Source organism: Drosophila persimilis, unplaced genomic scaffold (assembly GCF_003286085.1).
Source record: "Drosophila persimilis strain 14011-0111.01,24,50 unplaced genomic scaffold, DperRS2 tig00000000-arrow-pilon, whole genome shotgun sequence".
NCBI lineage: Eukaryota > Metazoa > Arthropoda > Insecta > Diptera > Drosophilidae > Drosophila > Drosophila persimilis.
Genome location: NW_020825288.1, coordinates 22391031 through 22410277, shown reverse-complemented (window position 1 = coordinate 22410277; position 19247 = coordinate 22391031). Strand labels below are relative to the sequence as shown.

Genomic DNA, 19247 nt, shown 5'->3' with positions numbered 1-19247 from the left:
TTTTTTCCGTGAATTATTGAAGTGTTCCAAATGTTTTTCTGGATATTACCCTACCACCACCCGACCCTACCCACTACACCGCTTATGCCGTTTAATTATAAGTTCTACAGTGTTAAGGTACTAATCGACGTAATTAAATGATTGTCCAATACGCAGACAGATTTTAAATAAAGGAACAAGAAACAGAAAAAATATTGATTTTTTATTTTGTGGGGACTACAGCCATCGGGGCTCCTAGATCTCCCAACACCTAACGAAATAAAATTACACAAATCATTTGTATATAGGAACCTTTCGGCATAGTTTGTGCACAGAATGTCAAAAGTGGCATAGCTCGGAAATCAGTATAGAACTAAGCTTCTCGTGTTCAACATTTTTGTTTATTACCTTAGCATATATATATTTTGGCTACAAAAGAGAAAATTTAGATTTTTTCTCATTAAAATTCTCGCACGATATCCAGCAAAACAAAAAGATATTTGAAATTACCCGTGATTGAAATTTAGTTTAAATTTAACAAATGGCGCATCGTATTTGGACTGTGACGATTAAGAGACATCCTCTGCTATCAGTTCCTACAATAAAGGTGAGGTCCAACCTGATGCGGACAGCAACTCCCATTTATAAGCCCACTTACTTTCTGTGATATTTAGATACTAAACGTCCAAGTAAACCGCACTCTAATGGAGAGAAGTAAGCACCACCTACAGACCTTATGGTATGTTGTTCTCATGTTCTTATGTTGCAGAGAATCTGCAACCGTTTTTCACAAAGCCAAGCGTTGTATTCTCAAAGGAGGCCCTCGCGCATCATTGGGGGGTAAGTGAAGGTCAAGTTTTAGTATTCCCAAGCGAAAATCGATGTACAAAAGTGTATGATATAGGTTGTTTCTATGGTATACGTGTCTACGCCAAAATAACGTGCCTCTAACAGACGCTTAGAGCAGTTCTAGATATTATGTTTATATACGAGTATAGATGGTATACTTCTAAAGAAAGATTCCATAGGTAAATGAGTGCTCAAAGTAAATGGTCCTACTAATTTGTGGGTGTGTGTGTGTTTATAGTAGGTGTTTTAACTAAAGATCTAATGTACCAGACTAACTACGCGTAAGACTTGTAAATACAAACAAAAAACTGGATGTGAGAGAGTGTGGAAAATGCACGAAAGAAAATGGTTTGAAACTACAGACCAAAATATTTTATGTGAAACATTTATTGTGGTATATATGTATATACGATATATATATATATATATATATATATATGTATACTATAATTCATAATATTATTACGCTGCGACATTTAAGATGAGTTTAGTTTCGAGTTTCGTGTGGATTCTGTGGGTCAAACAGCAAATTTATACGCAAATTTAAGTTTACACATTGCCAACGGATGTCTGTTTGTATCTGTGTGAATGAGTGTTGTGTATGTGTGTGTGTATGTGCTACGATCTAATATACTAGATATATCTATGAATACTTTATATAATTGTTTAAGTCCGTACTTGATAATAATAATATAGCTGTAATTATACTGCATAAGAAGCTAAGGAAACAGCATTTCAAATCGTTTCGAAGACCTCTCTCCGAGAAATCTCCCACGTTACGTAACATATTCGTTTTGCGGTATACATAATATAAATTTTGGTATTTCTTTAGTACAACTTTAGCACAAACACTGGCAACATAAAACTACAATTCAATGCTAAGTTTTCCGCACATGTAGAGTAGGTTTTCTCTTGAGTTCAGACACCCAACTATATAATACATATATCCGTATATTTGTCGTATATAGCATATATAATTCTGTATAGTATGTATACGGTTTAGCATTAAATTGGTTCATCTTTCAACACTGCGCTTAGGGTCTAATGTTAGCTTCTTGCATCGTAATATACATACATAGTTTTCAAGATCATGCATACGTTTCATATGTTTCTTTAAAATACAAATATATATATGTATGTATATGTATATGTATATGCATATGTATTTCTTGAGTTTGCCTCAACAACAACACATCGGTATCAAAGTTATATATGTATGTGTATATATATTGCTTATACGTTGTTTGTCCCCTCCATCTTCTATGTAGTGTATGTACGAGTACTATCTGTATCTGACTGTTAATTGTTGCTGATTCCACATGATTTACCTTTCGCTCTAATAAACTTTGAGTTCACACAAAAAAAGGGTATTGTCCGCATATGTATTTTCTTATATAGAGTTTTTTCCTTTTGTTTTTTTATTTGCCATCGGATCATGCTTTTGCCTTTTATGTATGCATGTTTGTGTTTATTCCTTAGATAACGCAACAGTTAATAGTATAATAATTTGAAATAGAAAGTGGGATAGCAAATTGTATATAGTATGTACAAATTAGAATGATCTAAATAAAAATGCCGAAAGTACTGCGCTAAAAGCATAATAATTATCATACAATAGAAAGGGTATAGAAAGTAATAACAAAATAAGAATCGATCAGATGCTACCAAAAGCAAGTACTCTTTGCATGTAAATTACTTGTATACTGTTATAGTCGAGTGTACTGCCGACTAAAAGGTACCCGATACTGATAGATATAAGGATTGAAACAGCCTAGGACTTGCCTTCACTTGGGACAATGATTGGTGATAGAATGGGAAAAGGAATGGGATAATATGATCGGAGCTCCCATCTAAGATTTAAAATTCTTTTTTAGATTCTTCTAGTGAAACGGACAGGTAAACAAAATAATTATTTCAAAATATCTATCGAGTACCGGATATTTCAAGGGTCAAATAAAAATATCTGTGGCTACTGCAAATGATTTACTTATGTATATGTCTTTGCAAATCGTAATCGAGATTACAGATGATGACAATCGTTTAATGTTACTTTTACGGTTACTTTTACTTTTACTTGAACGATATACCGGTTACGTGGTACGAAGTACGAAACGGAGAGTACATACGTTATACAAAGTACATTTTACAAAGTCTAATATGACGGTGGTTTCTAATTCAACTATCGACTAATTGAGTACCATATACATAGATATATATATATATATATATATGAATTAGAGCTAGTCTTAATGCTAAATATTAACATTACAGTACGTTATATAGACACCTTTTGTTTGGTTTTTAGGCTGTTAAGTGCATTGTACAGCAAAAATAATTGCGTGCAAACTACTACCCGGTACGGTACGATCAATTACAAGGAAATTACAAGGATATATGTATGTTTGTTAGTCATTCATTTGGTAATGGTCATTCATTTTGAATTTGAGAAATAAAATGCCAAGATTTTATTTGTAAAGATTTCTTTCACATTTCATTTATTCATTTCAATTCAATTCAATCAAAAAGGGGTTTGTAAGCCAAGAAGTTCTTCATTTGAAAAATTAGACAGGTTCGCATTATAATTTTATCTTTTGTTTTTGTATCAGCAATTGGTTTCATTTTGATTTTTCTTGGGTTTTGTCGGGTTCTTTTTTGGGTTCAAGGTTTTAGGCTAAAAAGAGAGTAAATACCGTTTACATGTCCTTTGTATATATATAGAAAGAATTAATATGGTGTCTGTTTATATGAGTGTCTAAACATCGCTACAAGTATAGAGCGAGAAATAGAGCGACAGCGTTACAGTTACAGTTACAAGTTACGAGTTACAGTTACAAGTTACAAGTTACAGTTACAGGGTGTTGTTTATATATAATATATCCGTTTTCTCATTACAGGCTAAACAAAGGATAACCATCCCATATATATCCGTACAATGTATATATGTTGGCTGCAAATATTACATTCAAATCTGTCTGCCAATCTACTGATAGCCAGATAGAGCCCAAAACTAAACTCAATTCAACGGGGGTTCGGGTTCCATACTGGTTTTGCTTATGGCCTAAAAGATATATCTCATATATGTATGTATATGTGAAAACTTATGGCTAAAACCTTCGAATGTTTTTACCAAATCGTTCAATATAATGCACTTGCTTATCGTTTACATAGTTTGGTTTTCTCGTACCTCAACTTTTTCCCTCACTTCTGGGGAGAAACAAATTTACAACAGTTTTGTTCAGAAGAGTGTTTTCTTTCCATCTTTGATTTTTATTCGGTCTAAACCATATGGGGGGAAAATGAAAGCCAAAAATCCATAACATCTCATTTTTAGTAGTTTTTCTTTCGTTTAAAATTCCTCGTTGCAAAAATTGTACTGATCGATTACGTCTAAGAAGAAGTTTCGCCAAAAGCTGAGCTCTCTTTTCCCCAATGAAATAATACTGGGTGCTAGACAAACCAAATCTCAATTTAACTCAAATGGTATACCCGAAAATTTACTCAATTTTTTCTCCATGTTAGTACTCTTGGTTTAAGAACTTTTGTCATTTCGATTAGTTGCTGGAAGACGAGTCTAAGTTGTGTGTTTTTTTTTGTATTTTTATTTTGTTCTTTAGGAAAGTTCTTAGCAAGGCTTCGCTGGAAAAACTTTCTGCTAAAAAGAATTTCGTTTGTGGTTTTACTCACCTCTGGTTTTATATTCTTTTTATACACACTATATGTATATTTAGTTGTTTATTTATAAAGGAAATCCTCTGTTGTATGAATGCATAAAAATTGAACTGGGTGTTGAATTCGTTCGTTTCGACTTGCTTTTCTTTTCAAAATATAGCTCAGTATAATTGATATGTTACGAGCTGGTAAAAGTAATCATCATCTGCTTTCTTGCTTTATGTATGTATAAGAAAACATGTTTCTCGTTTAAATATATATATTTTTGTTTCCTTTTAGTTTTGGTATATTTGAATTTGTTTTGTTTTTCGCTTAACACTTAAACGACTCTTGTTTTGTCTTTGATCTTAGCATTTCGTTAAGCATCTGAAATGAGCATAAATAGCCACCTTTCACTGCCATCTTAATCATTAGAATATATCAAGTATTTATATATAATTTTAGCAATTGATAAATATATAAGTAGCTTGTGGTTCAAAGCCCTTGAATACACTTGTCTGCATTGCTTCGAAATTATTTAACACGTTCACTTAGACATAAGTTCAAGCTTAACAACTAATTCTCAATAAATTAAACTTTATTTCAGAGCATTTTGAATGTGTTATATGTAAGTGTTTTTGGTTTTTATATTTTCCCGGTGTAGGCCGGGCAAATAATTGCTTTTAGTATTTATTGTGTACGTTCGTTTTGGTTTTATACGTTTTTTCTTAAATGTTTATTGTTGATTTTCCACTTTTTCAATATACTTACCATTTTCTGCAGTTACAGTTGTGGAGTGTTAGTTCTGTGTCTATGCACATCAATTGACTAGCTTGTTGAGAGTGTGTGTTGTGTGTTTTTGGGTCTTGGGTGTTCGGTGTTGGTGTTTTTTATAGCGCTTGGTTCATAAGGAAACTATAACAATGCCAAAACAATAAACAAGAAGCCAAAAAATGCCAAGTTGTCAACTTAAAAGATACTAAGTAGTTAAACTATTTCGATTTCGATATCAGTTTCGTTTTGTTTAGGATCTAATAACCTGATTTTTGGAATTTCGCTAAAAATTTGGTCCTCATTGGTCACTCAAATCGACACGACGACTTCCATTATGTGTTAATCTAAAAACCATATCCACAAAAAGAAAACTCGTTTCCTGTGACTAGACTGGAGAGATCTCCTCCTCCTCGTCACGCACAAGTCAACAAAGTTTTGGGTTTCGGTTTCGGTTTATGGGTATACTAATTTGAAAACTCTTTCGTTCGACGACACCATCCAATCCAAGTGATATGCGTGGTTTTTGTAGCCTTCACAACAATTTTGATTCTATTTGATGAAATGTTTTCTTCTGGTGTGTACGAGTACGAGTATACGTATACCAAAAATTCTACTCTTAGTATGCAATTTGACACATTTTGAGAGACGACGCCTCAATAATACAATTGAGATATATATATGTACATATAATATATAATTTTGTTGGTTTTTGGTTTTACTAATTGAATATATCACGGTCTTTCTAAATATCATCGCCTGTATGTGTATACGATATATATATGTATATGTATCTGTATCTTTAATCTGTATATACTATATGCATGTAAATATCTATAAAGTTTGTCGCCACTTGAGTTGATCGAGAGAACAATTCAACACTATCTAACCCGACTATACAAATTGCTAAAAACTGTTGTCCCATCTCAATCTCCAGGGAATCCATGGAATCCTCATTCCTTATCGATTATACCGTAGTATATGTATATGTAGTATAATTATAAGTACTTTGCTCAGTTTTGTTAGGTAATTTGGTTTTCGAATACTGACACTTGAATGCTGAAACACAGTTGATCTTATTGTCATATGATGTATGTGTGAGTACGAGTATGTTGATGTACATATGTAAGTATGCACGAGTAGGTAAATGCTAATGCCTTGCTAAATGCGGGGACTTCCTTCGGTTCTTTTGCGACACTACAACTGTGAGAGATGATAGTATGCAATGCAATGCAATGTACTATGTATGGGGGTGTTCTTGATGGCCATGTCTCTGCATACTCTTGGAGATTGCTGCTGTTGTAGTTGTATACGAGAGTATATAGTTTAAAAGATGTTACTCAATTGACTACTAAACATGTTTCATCATGCGTTTTGTTCCATATATATGTATGGTGTAGTATATATATATATATGATATATATATACATATATGTAGGTATGTATGTATATCTAACTATGTTGTATGTGTGTGTGGTAGTACACCTAAAATTAAAAAAAAAGTAACCAAAAAACTCCATTTCGAGCTGTGTAATGTGGGTCTATATTACAGAAAGTTGTTGTTCTTGGCCCAATGAATAATGAATGATAAGTCAACTATTTTATTTTTTTGCACTGAATTTAGGAAACTCTTGAGACGACGCTACACGAGACACGAAAACATAGCAAAAAATTACCGATTCTATTTGAGTTTTGTTTGGTTATCAAAAAATATATATAGAATATGTATATGTATATATTCATAGAGAGAAAGAGAGAGCGCTATAATAAGTACATATGTTCGATCTGTTACTACATTATCAAAATGAGCAAGCTACTACTTTGGGTATATATTTTCGGTACGGTACGAGTATAGAACAGAAAAAAAAACATTTCATTGGATGTAGTAGTATTGGTATTGGATGTTGATATTTTTTGTTGCTTATGTCGAATTCAGACGAATTTAACGAACGGTTTACGAGTACAAAGAACTAAGAATTGGGCGACAGACGACTCTCCGGTCCCACTGCTAAATGCTGAATGAATGTTTGAAGCATACGAAATACGAAAGGTATACGAAATGATACTAAGTACGAGAGAGTATTCTTCAAAATATTACAACTATGAGAGCATTTTTTGACTTCTTGCGTTTTATCAGCTAATTGAAATAAATCGAAAATGCATTAATCAAATAATCAATATAAATATAATTTTATTTGGTTTTTGGTTTTGTTTTATATAAAATATATGTCAATAGAACATACATATGTAGTCATGGTGTGTGTGTGTGTGTGTTTTGTAAAAAAAGGAATTGTTTTTTTTTGCATAATTTCGTTGGATCGGCAGGACAATCTCAATCTTAGGCTAAAAGCAGTGGTAGTTCTGAGATCGAGATCTGACAGACGAGGGGTGTATACAAAAAACATGATATTAATTATTATTATTGATAAGTAAATAATGGCACCATAGCACGTGTGGAATGCGTTAGAGTCTTAAGCGTTAAACAATAAATAAATAAATAAATAAATTAGTAGCTGCCTGTGGATATGGGAGTCTCGAATCCGTCCAGCAGTATGTGAAATGAGTTGAGTTTCGGTTAAAATTCAATATCTTTGGTATACGAAATGATAAATACATACAACAATACTCACCCCTCCTCCAGGCATTTAACTACAAGGACAGGGATACAGATACGATCCACAATATCTTTTCTTATTGTACTGGATGTTTCAACATCTACACATGGGTGAGAGAGAGGAGCAGAGACAGAAGAGGGGGAGACATAGAGAGCAGAGCACAGCAAACAGATACAACAGATACAAGAGAGTCAAATAATACAATCTATAGCTAAAGATACATATATTGTATGTGGATCAAATATGTACAATCGAACCAAAATCAAATCATAAGAAAACACAAATGGTTTGCTCGAATCATTGGCAAAGTTTCGGTTTCGTTTGTTTGTTTTTTATTAAACACAAAATTACTTCAAATGTTTCTCAATATAATGTGTGTGTGTTTCTGTATAGGTGTAGGTGTAGGTGTAGGTGTAATGTAGTATATAAACTAGGTATTTACATACGCAAATATTACTTTCCAAAATGATAACTAAAAACTAAAATTAAACTTCATGCAAGCGAATCAAATATATGAAACAAATACATAGCTAGCCAGGAGCTTCAATGTCTCCGGATTCCTTTATCATTTCTTTTCTTTCTTGCTTCTTTTTTTTTGTTTGTTTATGGATGAAGTATTTGTCGAATGCAAAACTCAAATGCAAATGCTACAGGTAAAGATAATTACAAAATAATAATTAAAACTAATATTGTGCCATTGATAGAACAACAATAAACTACGACAAAATTAGGTGTTTTTACCTGGTTTATGAGTGGGGGGATGGAGTTAGATGGATAGATTGGAAGGAGAAAATGTGGAAACAAAATTAAAAGAGACTTGCTGTTGCTGTTTCGAGAGCACTTCCGTCTTCCGGGGAGTGCTTTGAGATGTGTACACTACTCATCAAACTCATCCAAAAATCATAGTATGCAAGTGCCAAAAATGATTACGATTATACAGTTGCTACAAATGCTCGAGGGTTTGAGTTGATTCGAGACTAAACTAGATCTATAAACTAAATCAAATCAAATAAAGAGATAGAGAGATTCACACACACAGTACGCAAATCATAGGAGATTTGTTCGTTGTTTTTTGTTTGTTTGTAGTATTATTATTATAATGTTTAAGTACACAGAACAGAGTAAAGAGAAGGGATAGGTTAAAGATAGTAGTGGCAATGTGTCTGGGTGGTGTTTATGGGTGATGTTTGGTGTGTGTTTCTCTGGGGATGAATTAAATTCGAGCTCAATAACTAAACTAAACCACTAAAAATAATAGTTTATGTTTACGTGTGTTTGTGTGTTTTAGTTGGTTATATTTTATGTATATTAATTAATTTATAACTCTTTGTCTTGAGCAAAATGTAATTAATACTGCATTTGCAGGAGTTGCTTCTTTCATTCTTTCGTTGAGTTCTAGGCCTCCAAAAAAATACACATTCAATTAACGAGCGCCTTTTGGTTTTTTTTTTAAATTTAGTTTGTTGCTTGGTTATATGAAGATTCATCATGCCTTGCTTTTGCTTTCATTATATGTATGGTTTTTTTTATATTTACTTTTATGTTCTGAGTTTTTATGTTTAATGTTATTTTCTTATTTAATTTTTATGTTTAATGTTTTGTTTTTATATTATGCACTAAAAAATTATATATATTAACGGCTACATTTAAACGCAATCACAATCGGTGGTTTTTTAATGTGTTTTTTTCTTGTTTTTCTTCGTAATTTTTGCTTTTTGGTTTGAATTTTGTTTTTCCTTGATTTCGCTTTGCTTTTCGCTCTTATTCTTTTTTTCGTTTTTTTTTGCTGTTGCTTATATTGCTTATGATTTGTTTATGTATATATTTTTATAATTAGTTATAATATTTATTGAGCGCCTTCGCGAGCGCCTTAAATATAATACTTAATATGCCATCTGCTGCTGCGTGAGGGATCTTCTGACCTCTCTACGATCTAAGCCGAACTCAAAGGAAAACCAACTTCAGATGAGTGTCTCGATGAGTGTGTATGAGTGTGTGTGTTCTGGGTTATGGGTTATGGGTGTATGAATGTTTTAATGGGGCTACTACTAGGGAGTGTGTGGTGTGGTCTGTTTCATTCAAATTACCAAAAAAACATAGCCCTCCTACTCCTAAGCTTAGACATACATGCCCATGCCGTACATGGCACTCCAGTCGACGCCCTGGAAGCTGGACATATCCACATTGGCCAGGGCGTAGTTGGAGTAGGCAGCCGGATTGGCGGCCGCTGCCAAGGCAGCTGCAGATGCGTTCAGTTGGTTTCCACCGGCTGCCACAAGGGCCGCCTGCTGGGCAGCTGCCAGGCTATGGGCTCCAGCAGCACCGGCTCCGTTCGCGGCATTGGCCGCCAGGGCAGCGGCCGCGGCGGCGGAGTGGACCTGCGAGGCGGAGTTTGAGGCGGCAACGGCAGTGTGGTGGTTCTGTTGTTGCTGGTGTTGATGCTGGGCCGCTGCGGCCATGGCGTGGGCGTTGTGGGACTGCTGGTTCTGGTGCTGTTGCTGCTGCTGCTGATGGTGGGCAGCGACGGCGGCGCTCTGCGCCTGATGGGCCTGCATCAAGGCGGCGTTGGCAGTAGCGGCGCTGGCGGGGATCGAGTAAGGTGCATACCTATTCAGGACGAGACACAGATTAGATTCCACACTGAAGAGTAGGCTGAAGGGAGGACTTACCTGACATGTTGCAGCGCAGTCTGTGGATATGTGGCTAGCAGCTTGCCAAAGTTCGCGGGATTGGCGGCCATCGAGGCGGCGGCGGCAGCTGCGTTTTGTACTTGAAACGGATTCTGGGATATGAGGGCCTGTTGGGCAGCGGAGGCCGGAGACTGCAGCAGCTGTGTGGGATTCTGCAGCATGGCCAGGGGATTCATGGCCAGTCCTCCTCCACGGGCCCCGATCAGCTGGCCGGGTGCCGAGGGCAGCTGTACGCCCAGGCTGCCCAGCATGATGCGCTTCTGTAGCAGCTGGGCGGCCGGTGTGACGGACTCCTTCGGCTGGGCCTTCTTGCACTCAACCTTCTTGTTCTTGATGGTGTGGAAGTGGATCTCGCAGACGCGATCAACCACATCCTCGTTCTCGAAGGTCACAAAGCCGAAGCCGCGATGGCGCTTCGTCTGCTGATCCATCAGCATGACCGTCTCCTCGACGGGTCCGAACTGTGCAAAGTAGGCCTTGACCTCTTCGGCCGAGGTGTCCTGGGAGACGCCGCCCACAAAGATCTTCTTGGTCTTGTTGGCCTGACGGGGGCGGTTCTTGGGCGTGGCATGCTTGGGGTCGATCTTCTTGCCGTCGAGTGTGTGGATGGGCACCTTGAGCACCTTCTCCACGGTGCAGGGATCTTGGAATGTGATGAAGCCAAAGCCGCGACTGCGCTGTAAGTGTAAGTCGATTGTGGGGGAGAAAGACAAGAGAACACGGAGAGAGGTTAGCACACGGGGAATATTTTCGGGAGATAGAGAGAGCTGAGAGAACTGTGGGTTAGAGGCGGCTAAGGACTAAGTTGCAAATTGTATTATTATAGTATAGCTAGGATTAATAGTCGTAAAAGTTCCTACGAAACGTTAGCAAAAGTCCAACAAAGTAAGAATCAATCGATCGATCAAAGTCTCGATCTTCCACAACGTATATAAAAACGTATATATAGTAGATATATGTATATGTAACGCACACAGATACAGTATATAGTATGCATGTTTATGGCTTAATCGACTGAATTGGGCGTGGCCATTGTACGCTTTCTTTTCGCATCAAATTTGCATTATTTTTTGCCTCTTAAAACAACGAAAAACAAGTGTCAAATAAATTCAAATCCAAAAAACAACACAAAATATATGTTTCAACTAAAAACTATAATTCGCTCTAAAGATACTTTTGCACTGTTAACAGAATGTATATATATATATTCATTGATTGATACGCAAGTAGATCGATCGTTTGCTAAGACTGGAACATACATATATCATAGAAATATTACGATATGGTTTGACCCCTCTAGAAACCCAGGAACTGTAGATGTGGGAGTGGCTTAGTAGATATTGTATGTACACGAAACTGGATACCAAAAAAGATTCACGTACACGCTTTTTTCTCTGAATACGAACTCAAGTGTCAATTAAAAGTACATATTGTATGTGGCAATTACTTACATATGGTGTATGCGGATAGTAAGTAGGCTTTAATATATTTGATATGTACGGAGCACTGCGCTTTAGAACTATAAAATCACTCGAATGTTTCCATAAGTGGAAGGACACTCATTTTTTGTGCTTTTTAGTTGTAAAACGCACTGGTTCAAGGAATACGTTAAGTAGAAAGAGTGGAAATGCTCTATGCGAGTATGTGTTCTAATTTAATGGCCTATAGCTTTTCGGCTTTCATATAATTTTTTGTTTTTTGCCATACAATTTCTGTTTCTGTTTTTTTTTCCTGTTAGTTTTACTTAAATGTTACTTAGTAGTTTTTTACAGAGAATGAGAGAGTCTGGAATGTGTGATCTTCGCTGCTTAAACTAATTAATAATTCTCAGTCATTACATATAGTACAATATAGTGGGTATACAGTTATTGCTTAAGCCTAGGGCAGTTCAGATTATGGCTCAAATACAATTTATATAGTACATTAATCCAGAGAGAGAGAGAGAGATAGAGAGAGTAATGAAAATCTATGCGACTACCTACCTAAAGAATATATAAGTATACAATATATGGTGTGTATGATCTATGTGTAGTTTAAACCTTCAAAAAACTTTAGTATTTTCAATATAGAGATCTTTAAATCTTGACTTCTCGAGGTGGGTCGGACGGGAAGGGTAGAAACAACTATCTACAGGTACATATGTTAAGACCTAGAGATTATATCCTAGAAATTTCGATTTGAACTCAACATCTGTACTTTATTTTCGCTATGGGTAATATTCTAAGCATAATTTTCAACTTCCTTTTGGCCAATCAATGGGTTATATAAGGGGATCTCATGATCCCAAGAACTTAAAAGCCATCAACATAAAATAATAACATATTTTCCGAACTACACAACTAAAAAAATAATGTACATTTATGCTTATGGGTATGGTAAAATTATATGATTTTATATGCCAAACCAAAAATTATAAAGCAAAAACTAAACACAGAAACAATTTCGCATAAATTTAAAAGAGTTATACATATATATATAATAATAAGGTCTAACGATTACGGGGGGTATTGCAATATACAAATATATTTATTATGGTATTAAGCTAGGGCTATGTTCTTATTTATGTTACACAATCAATAGTTCAATAGTTGCCAGGACAATCTTCGATTCGATTCGATTCGTCGTATTGCTTCTCATTCTCGGTTCTCATATTGCTGCTATAAATGGGGTGAGGGTGGAATAGTATGGAGGGATGTGGGTATAGTAATATTAGGGTAAACCTCTTTCAACTAAAGTTTGAATTGACTTCTAGATTTTTGTAACTGTGACATGGGTGGCTATATAGTAAAATGGCAAATTTACTCGTTAGTTTTTTGTAATTTCTTTCAAGGTTTTGCTTAAGATCAATGCGTATGGTGTTTTTTTCTGGGTGAGATAGAAACACTAAGGTAAACCAAGGACACAATACGGAGTACAGATTAGAGGTAGAGTACGTGGTACGAGTACGAGAGAACGAGTACATTCAATTAGAGATACGAGTACAGTTATGCAGTTATTATTATTATTATTGCTCAGAATTATACGAAATACGAGAGTTACGATGCGCCAGCAGTTTTTGAGTAATTTCAAGTACGCTAAACGTTCTCATTTATACAGTAGTTAGGGTATTTGGCGATTCATTTTGTTTAGGGTTTTTTGGTTTGGAATGAAATGTACCTAAGCGCCAGCTCTCGGGATCGGATCGGATCATCATCATTATCCTCATCCTGGTTGTTTGATTGCCATTCCTCCTCTCCGGATGGGTTCCAACGTTGTCCTTCCTCACTTTTGGGGGTTCATTTTTGGTAATTGTTGGTATTTTTTTTATATTTTTTTTTGTTTTTGTGTGTGGATTATAATTATGTTATGTTTAGTATGTTCATACGAGTAGCACATTCGGGGAATTTACTGCATAGACTAGCTATATAATTGATAAATCTTAAATGCTTATAGACTAGGGCGGCAATCTAAGGGCAATCCCCTTCCCTTATCAGCCAGGAGTTCGTTTCAAAAACGAAGACCCGAAACTTAGATCCCAACAACTCCAAAGACAGTTGGTAAACCAGTTTTCATCTTTTCTTTTTTGTTGTTTCTTCCACTTCGTTCTTTTGTTTGGTGTCTCTTCTTATTTTAAAGGGGGGGAAAAACAAAAGGTGTTTTTTTGTGTGCTCCTGTAGGTACAAGTATGTGTGTGTGTCATTCCTTGTTTACTTGCGTTTACGTATGAGAGAGAGAGAGAGAGGAAGAGAGAGGGAGGACGGAGGGACAGCAACCCCGTTAGTCAAGCGGCACAATGATCATCATTATTCAGAGTGGAGTTGTTGCCGCTGCTGCCTTGCGAATAAAAACTGCCCCGTGGGAAGGGAGTAGTTGTAGTTCCTCTGGTTGTGTAATTGCGCAATTGGCTCTCGGCTCAGCAGCAGCGGCAGCGGCAGCAGGCGAGAACAGCGAAACTACCCTAAGCCCACGGTCCCCACCTTTCTGTATTGTATTGTCCTGTGCCATAACCTGAATTGAATCGCGCCAGCGGTCCCAGGATCGGAGGAACAGCTGCGCGCAAGCAGCTAGCGAGGCAGGCGGACAGGACTCGTATAATGCGGCAGCTGCTATTTTATTGCCCGAAAAGCGGCGCGCGTTCACCGATGGGGAGCCACAATGAATGTATGTACATACATATGTGTGTACATACTATATAGGATGTGTGGATATTGTCCGCTTATCAAGCGGACAAATTGCTTAATGCATTAATGCATTCTGAAAACCCAATTTCCGTTGCAAGAGGCACTGTACAATTATTCTAAGAATGTTTGAAATGTATTCAAACGTTTCTCCAAAAATGGAATATGGATTGGTAATTGTCAGCAAAATGTTTTTAACGCATTTATTTTTTCTGCAAACGTATTTTAGTTAATGTTGTCATATCTTAATGATTTCGTAAGGTGTGAAATTTTATCATCACGACTTGGAGCTGATTTCCTTTAAATTTTCGAGCTAGGCCACACTTTGGCAACCCTAGACATTCTGGATGGTAACAGCTGATTGGTGCAGTACAAAACACTTCCAGAACGAATATTTATTCAGTTTATTCAAAGTTTCCTGGCATATTCAATTTAGTGCTCAGTCACAGCATCCATCCCCTATAATCTACTCATCTTACACGATCTGCATATGAAACCTGATTTACGCCCTCTCTTCTCTCTTCCTTTCTTATCTTTGTCTTTTGTTTTTGGCACGTAACCAAAAAAAAACTGTAATTCTAAACCTCTGCTTCTGTGGTAGCAGCGGCAGCGCCGCAGCAGAGAAGACTGCGTTTGTGTGCGTGCGTTAGAGGGGGAGAGAGCGTTTTAAGAGCAGAGCAGACAGACAAAAGTTTGCAGTTTTGCAGCTGTGCAAAAGGAATTGAGAGAGATGGAAAGACACATGAGACATGAGCAGACGGACCAAAAATTGTAGCTGTAAAACAGAAAATCTGTGCAAACGTAAAAACGCAAATAAACAGGCCGCTGCCGAACGACAACGACGAACAATGGCACCAAAGGAGAGGAGATTACGAGAAAGGTAGAAAATAGACGTAGTAGAATGTGAGGACAAAAGGAGGATAGGATAGGATACATACATATAGAATAGTAAAAGAATAGAAAATACCAGAAGCATAGACTACATTCTGCTTACCTGGGTGACGGGATCCTTCATGATGAGGACATCGGTGACGGTGCCGAACATGTTGAAGTACTCCTTCAGCTTGTCGGAGGAGGTCTGCCAGCTGAGGCCGCCCACGAACAGTTTGCCCGGGGCCGGATCGGAGCCACTGCCGCCAGTCAAACTGGGAGTGGAGCGACCCGAGGAGCCGCTCTTGTTGCTCAGATTGGCCCCTCCTCCACCACTGCCATTCTGTCCGGCCGCCGAGGCGTTCACGTTCTCCTTGAGCAGCGCCAGGGCAGCCTGCTGCGCAGCGACCTGCTGCTGCTGCTGGGGATTGCCGCCCCCGTTGGCGGCGTTCTGTGCTGCGACCTGGGACTGATCCTGGCCGGGCGCCACTATGGAGCCCTGTGTCTGCTGTTGCTGAACCTGGGATTGCTGCTGCTGCTGGGCAGCGGCGGCGCTCTTGAGCACGGCAGCCGTGGTCAGAGTGCCATTGATGGCCGCCACACTGTTGTTGGCTATGGAAGCGACCAGGGCGTTGTGCAGATCAGGATGGTGATGGTGTGGGTCGATGAGGCCGGCGGCGGCGGCTGCTGCTGCAGCGGCAGCGTTATCCATGGGATTGCTGCGGGCAAAAAAGAAGGTATCGGCGGTAAGTAGATCCTCGCGTGGCTGGACCGCAGCCGGAGGCGGCGGAGCCGCATGGTGCAGCATGGTGGCGCCTTCCTTGAGCGCGTGCATTTCCTGCTTCAGCTGAATCTTGAAGGCTGTTGCGGTTCAACGACGGGATATACGATTTTTCGCGAAAGAGGACTTTAGCCCTCGAGTTGTTTGTGTGGTTTCTAGCGCTAACTTGACTACGTTTTTCTATGCGTTTTCCTTCCTCTGTCTGTTGCCAATGGCAATGCCTGCTAGGAGTTGGTTTTTTTTGTTTTTTCGACTTCAACAAGAACACGAATTAATGCGAATAGAATGTTAATAAATAGAACTAAAACAACGGTAACGAAATGTCCACTCAGCACGACACTTGAAAATTTATTTCTTTTCTCTGACTTTCGTTTTCTCTGTTCTCTGTTTTCACTGTTGTCCTTCGGTTGCGACTGCGCCGTAGGGTTGTTTGACTATTTAATATTATATTTGATTCGATATATAAAAATATTCTTTGGTAATAATAAATTTGAAAAAAATTGGACACTCTTTCTGTTGTTTCCTTTTCCGCGGCCGTTTTGAAAATTGGCGGTTTTCAAGAATTGGCCTTCTATATACGTCACGCCGGCGACGTCACAAATGTTGCTATGCTTCCATGTTGCTGGGAAGTTGTACTCATGTTGCTTGCAAACAGGTTTATTATTGTTGAATATCGAAGTTTCTATACCCTATTTGTCTAGTTGCCTTTCAATAAATGGCCCTCAATTTACTAATTCTCTTTCTTAGAACAAGTTTATTGTATCTATTCCTGTAAGGCAAGTTTTGCCTTACCGATTTTTAAGGGTATTTTAATGTGGCTGAATATTTCATATTTGTTGCGTGAATCGGCAAACGAATTTAACCCATGTAGCCCCCCATGAGTATTTTAATATTTTAATAATAGGAAGACAACGGGTTAATTGTTCTCTGTTCACGATCGAAAGTCATATTCCTTTATTTTGATTTTCGGTTCAATATTACTAGCTAGCTAAAACCTTTACCCCATATCCGATTGATAATTACATTTTTTATAAGATTGGTTAGATTGGTCTCTTTTAATGGATTCTGTCTACAATAGTGTTTAAACAAATAGGTCAGAAAAAAGGAAGGGAAAATCTCAACAATCTGATACTAACGCTAGATCTGCGCGCCAAAGTGGAATTTTTTGAATGAGTAAGTGAATGCAATCTAGTCTCTGACTTTCTTCTTCTCTTTTCGTTTTCACTGTTATCCAGCGTTGGGATCGCGTTAAATATAGATAAATATTCTGGGGAGAAATTCGACACTATTGTTTCCTATTAGATTATTTGTTGTTGTAAAACGTCTAGATGTTGACCGATCAAATCGATATGTTAAAATTAGTTTAATATGTTACGTCGCATTAGGGTATATACGCTTACTTTATTGGGTATGAGTGGCTGCGTGGGGTCAAGTGGCAACTCGTAAGTGAGTACAAAACGATGTTGAAAATGCCACTTGAGATGTATGAAAATTTTCACCTAATTTTAGATAATTTATGATAATAAAATTACTCTTTATAGAGAACAAGGGTATATGGAACACCGAAACTATCCGTTCGTGTAATATCATACACTATCATATTTTATCCCACAGGCAGTACCCATTGTAGTGATCACATTGGTTGGATTTACCCTGGAAGTACTGTCCTGGATTCGCATAGCCGTTACCCGGGATGATGTGTGGTGGACCAAGCACTCGGGAAATTGCATGTTTGTGGAGACCCGCAAAGGGTATCCCGCGCCCAATCGCAAGGTAAGTGGAGGCAGCCCCACACAATCGTAATCGCCCACTGGACTCTAGACCATAATGTTCTCTGCAGTTCTTGACATTCAATCAGAAATATGAGACTCCACCTGGACTGATTGAGGCCCTGCAGGGAAATACGGATGGTCCTTCGAGTAAGTTCTCCATAGATCCAATCCAGTCCAAGAATGAATGGATTTTCAGCGCTTCCTTGCACCTCTCTTCACCCATTCATTGACCAGCGCCACGGCGCAATTTGCCGACGTTCGGGGGAGGCGTTGAAAACGTTCATGTAGTCTCCGTAGATGGGCCAAAATTAATGAGTACAAATGTTTCTTTGCTTTTCCAGACGAAGACGAAAAGGCCGACAAAGGTAGTGGTGGGGGCACTAGTGGCAAGAAGATAGCAACCCATGTCATTCTTACCGGTGCTGCCCTCGGCGTGGCCGCAGCCGGTGCCGTATACTCGGGAGCCATTTAGAACTAATAGAATTCATAGAATAGGTAGATGGTTGCAAGGAAGCGCTAAAGATCCAAGCCGATCAGAAATCGCACTAACCCATCATCCCATTCCCACAGATGATGAAAAAAACACCAAAAAGTAGAGGAAAATGGCTTCGTATACGGAGGGGTTCAGATCCGCTTCGAAGTCGTATTTATAATCCTATTATCAGAGATCATTGGATAGAATTGTGCTGCGACCGTATGATTATACTGGGCAACTGTAAAGAGCAACAAAATTTCAAATAAAACGCCTAGTCCGCGACAGGACATATCATATTAAAAGTGAACCTGTTTTCATTGACCTCTTAATTCAAGTACACGCCAGGAAGGAAGCCACAAAAGTAGACCACCATACAGGAAGGAACAAGGGAAAGACCACAAGAAGAAACCCCTCGTTTCATTCGTTTTCAGGAGCTGGATTTTGTGTGGATGTCGATCGACACCAAAGTGTTGGTAAACGGATACCCAAAGATATCTGTAAGCTTATCCACCTATTTGCATTTCTTTTGGACGTTACTGCGCCACGAGGCGATATGCAGTCCTTGTGCATGCCACTATTCCCCGCCGCTATGGCCGCTGATGCCACTTCCTTTTTTATAGCCCATTCAAAATTAAGACTA

The 19247-nt window shown here is 38.1% G+C and overlaps 2 protein-coding genes across 2 annotated transcripts; one reads left to right on the top strand and one right to left on the bottom strand.

Moving 5' to 3' along the window:
• The first annotated feature begins 361 nt into the window (after window positions 1-361).
• On the top strand, window positions 362-18909 carry LOC6591849. The gene is made up of 6 exons (XM_026995175.1): window positions 362-586; window positions 654-693; window positions 749-819; window positions 17975-18133; window positions 18201-18279; window positions 18703-18909. The coding sequence occupies exons 1-6, from the start codon at window positions 521-523 to the stop codon at window positions 18726-18728; spliced, it is 441 nt and encodes a 146-aa protein (XP_026850976.1). The 5' UTR covers window positions 362-520; the 3' UTR covers window positions 18729-18909.
• Window positions 9685-16849, bottom strand: LOC6591848 (CUGBP Elav-like family member 2). Its single transcript, XM_026995171.1, has 3 exons — window positions 15704-16849; window positions 10532-11229; window positions 9685-10469 (listed from the first exon to the last, which is right to left on the bottom strand). The coding sequence occupies exons 1-3, from the start codon at window positions 16412-16414 to the stop codon at window positions 9980-9982; spliced, it is 1899 nt and encodes a 632-aa protein (XP_026850972.1). The 5' UTR covers window positions 16415-16849; the 3' UTR covers window positions 9685-9979.
• Window positions 18910-19247: the final 338 nt, after the last annotated feature.

Coding starts and splice junctions, on each gene's coding strand:
- LOC6591848 (XM_026995171.1), bottom strand. CDS start 16,414: ATGCACGCGCTCAAGGAAGGCGCCACCATGCTGCACCATGCGGCTCCG. Junction 11,230..15,703: donor TGAAGGATCCCGTCACCCAG/GTAAGCAGAATG, acceptor TTACACTTACAG/CGCAGTCGCGGCTTTGGCTT. Junction 10,470..10,531: donor ACTGCGCTGCAACATGTCAG/GTAAGTCCTCCC, acceptor CGTCCTGAATAG/GTATGCACCTTACTCGATCC.
- LOC6591849 (XM_026995175.1), top strand. CDS start 521: ATGGCGCATCGTATTTGGACTGTGACGATTAAGAGACATCCTCTGCTA. Junction 820..17,974: donor CCCTCGCGCATCATTGGGGG/GTAAGTGAAGGT, acceptor TTTATCCCACAG/GCAGTACCCATTGTAGTGAT. Junction 18,280..18,702: donor AAATACGGATGGTCCTTCGA/GTAAGTTCTCCA, acceptor CCATTCCCACAG/ATGATGAAAAAAACACCAAA.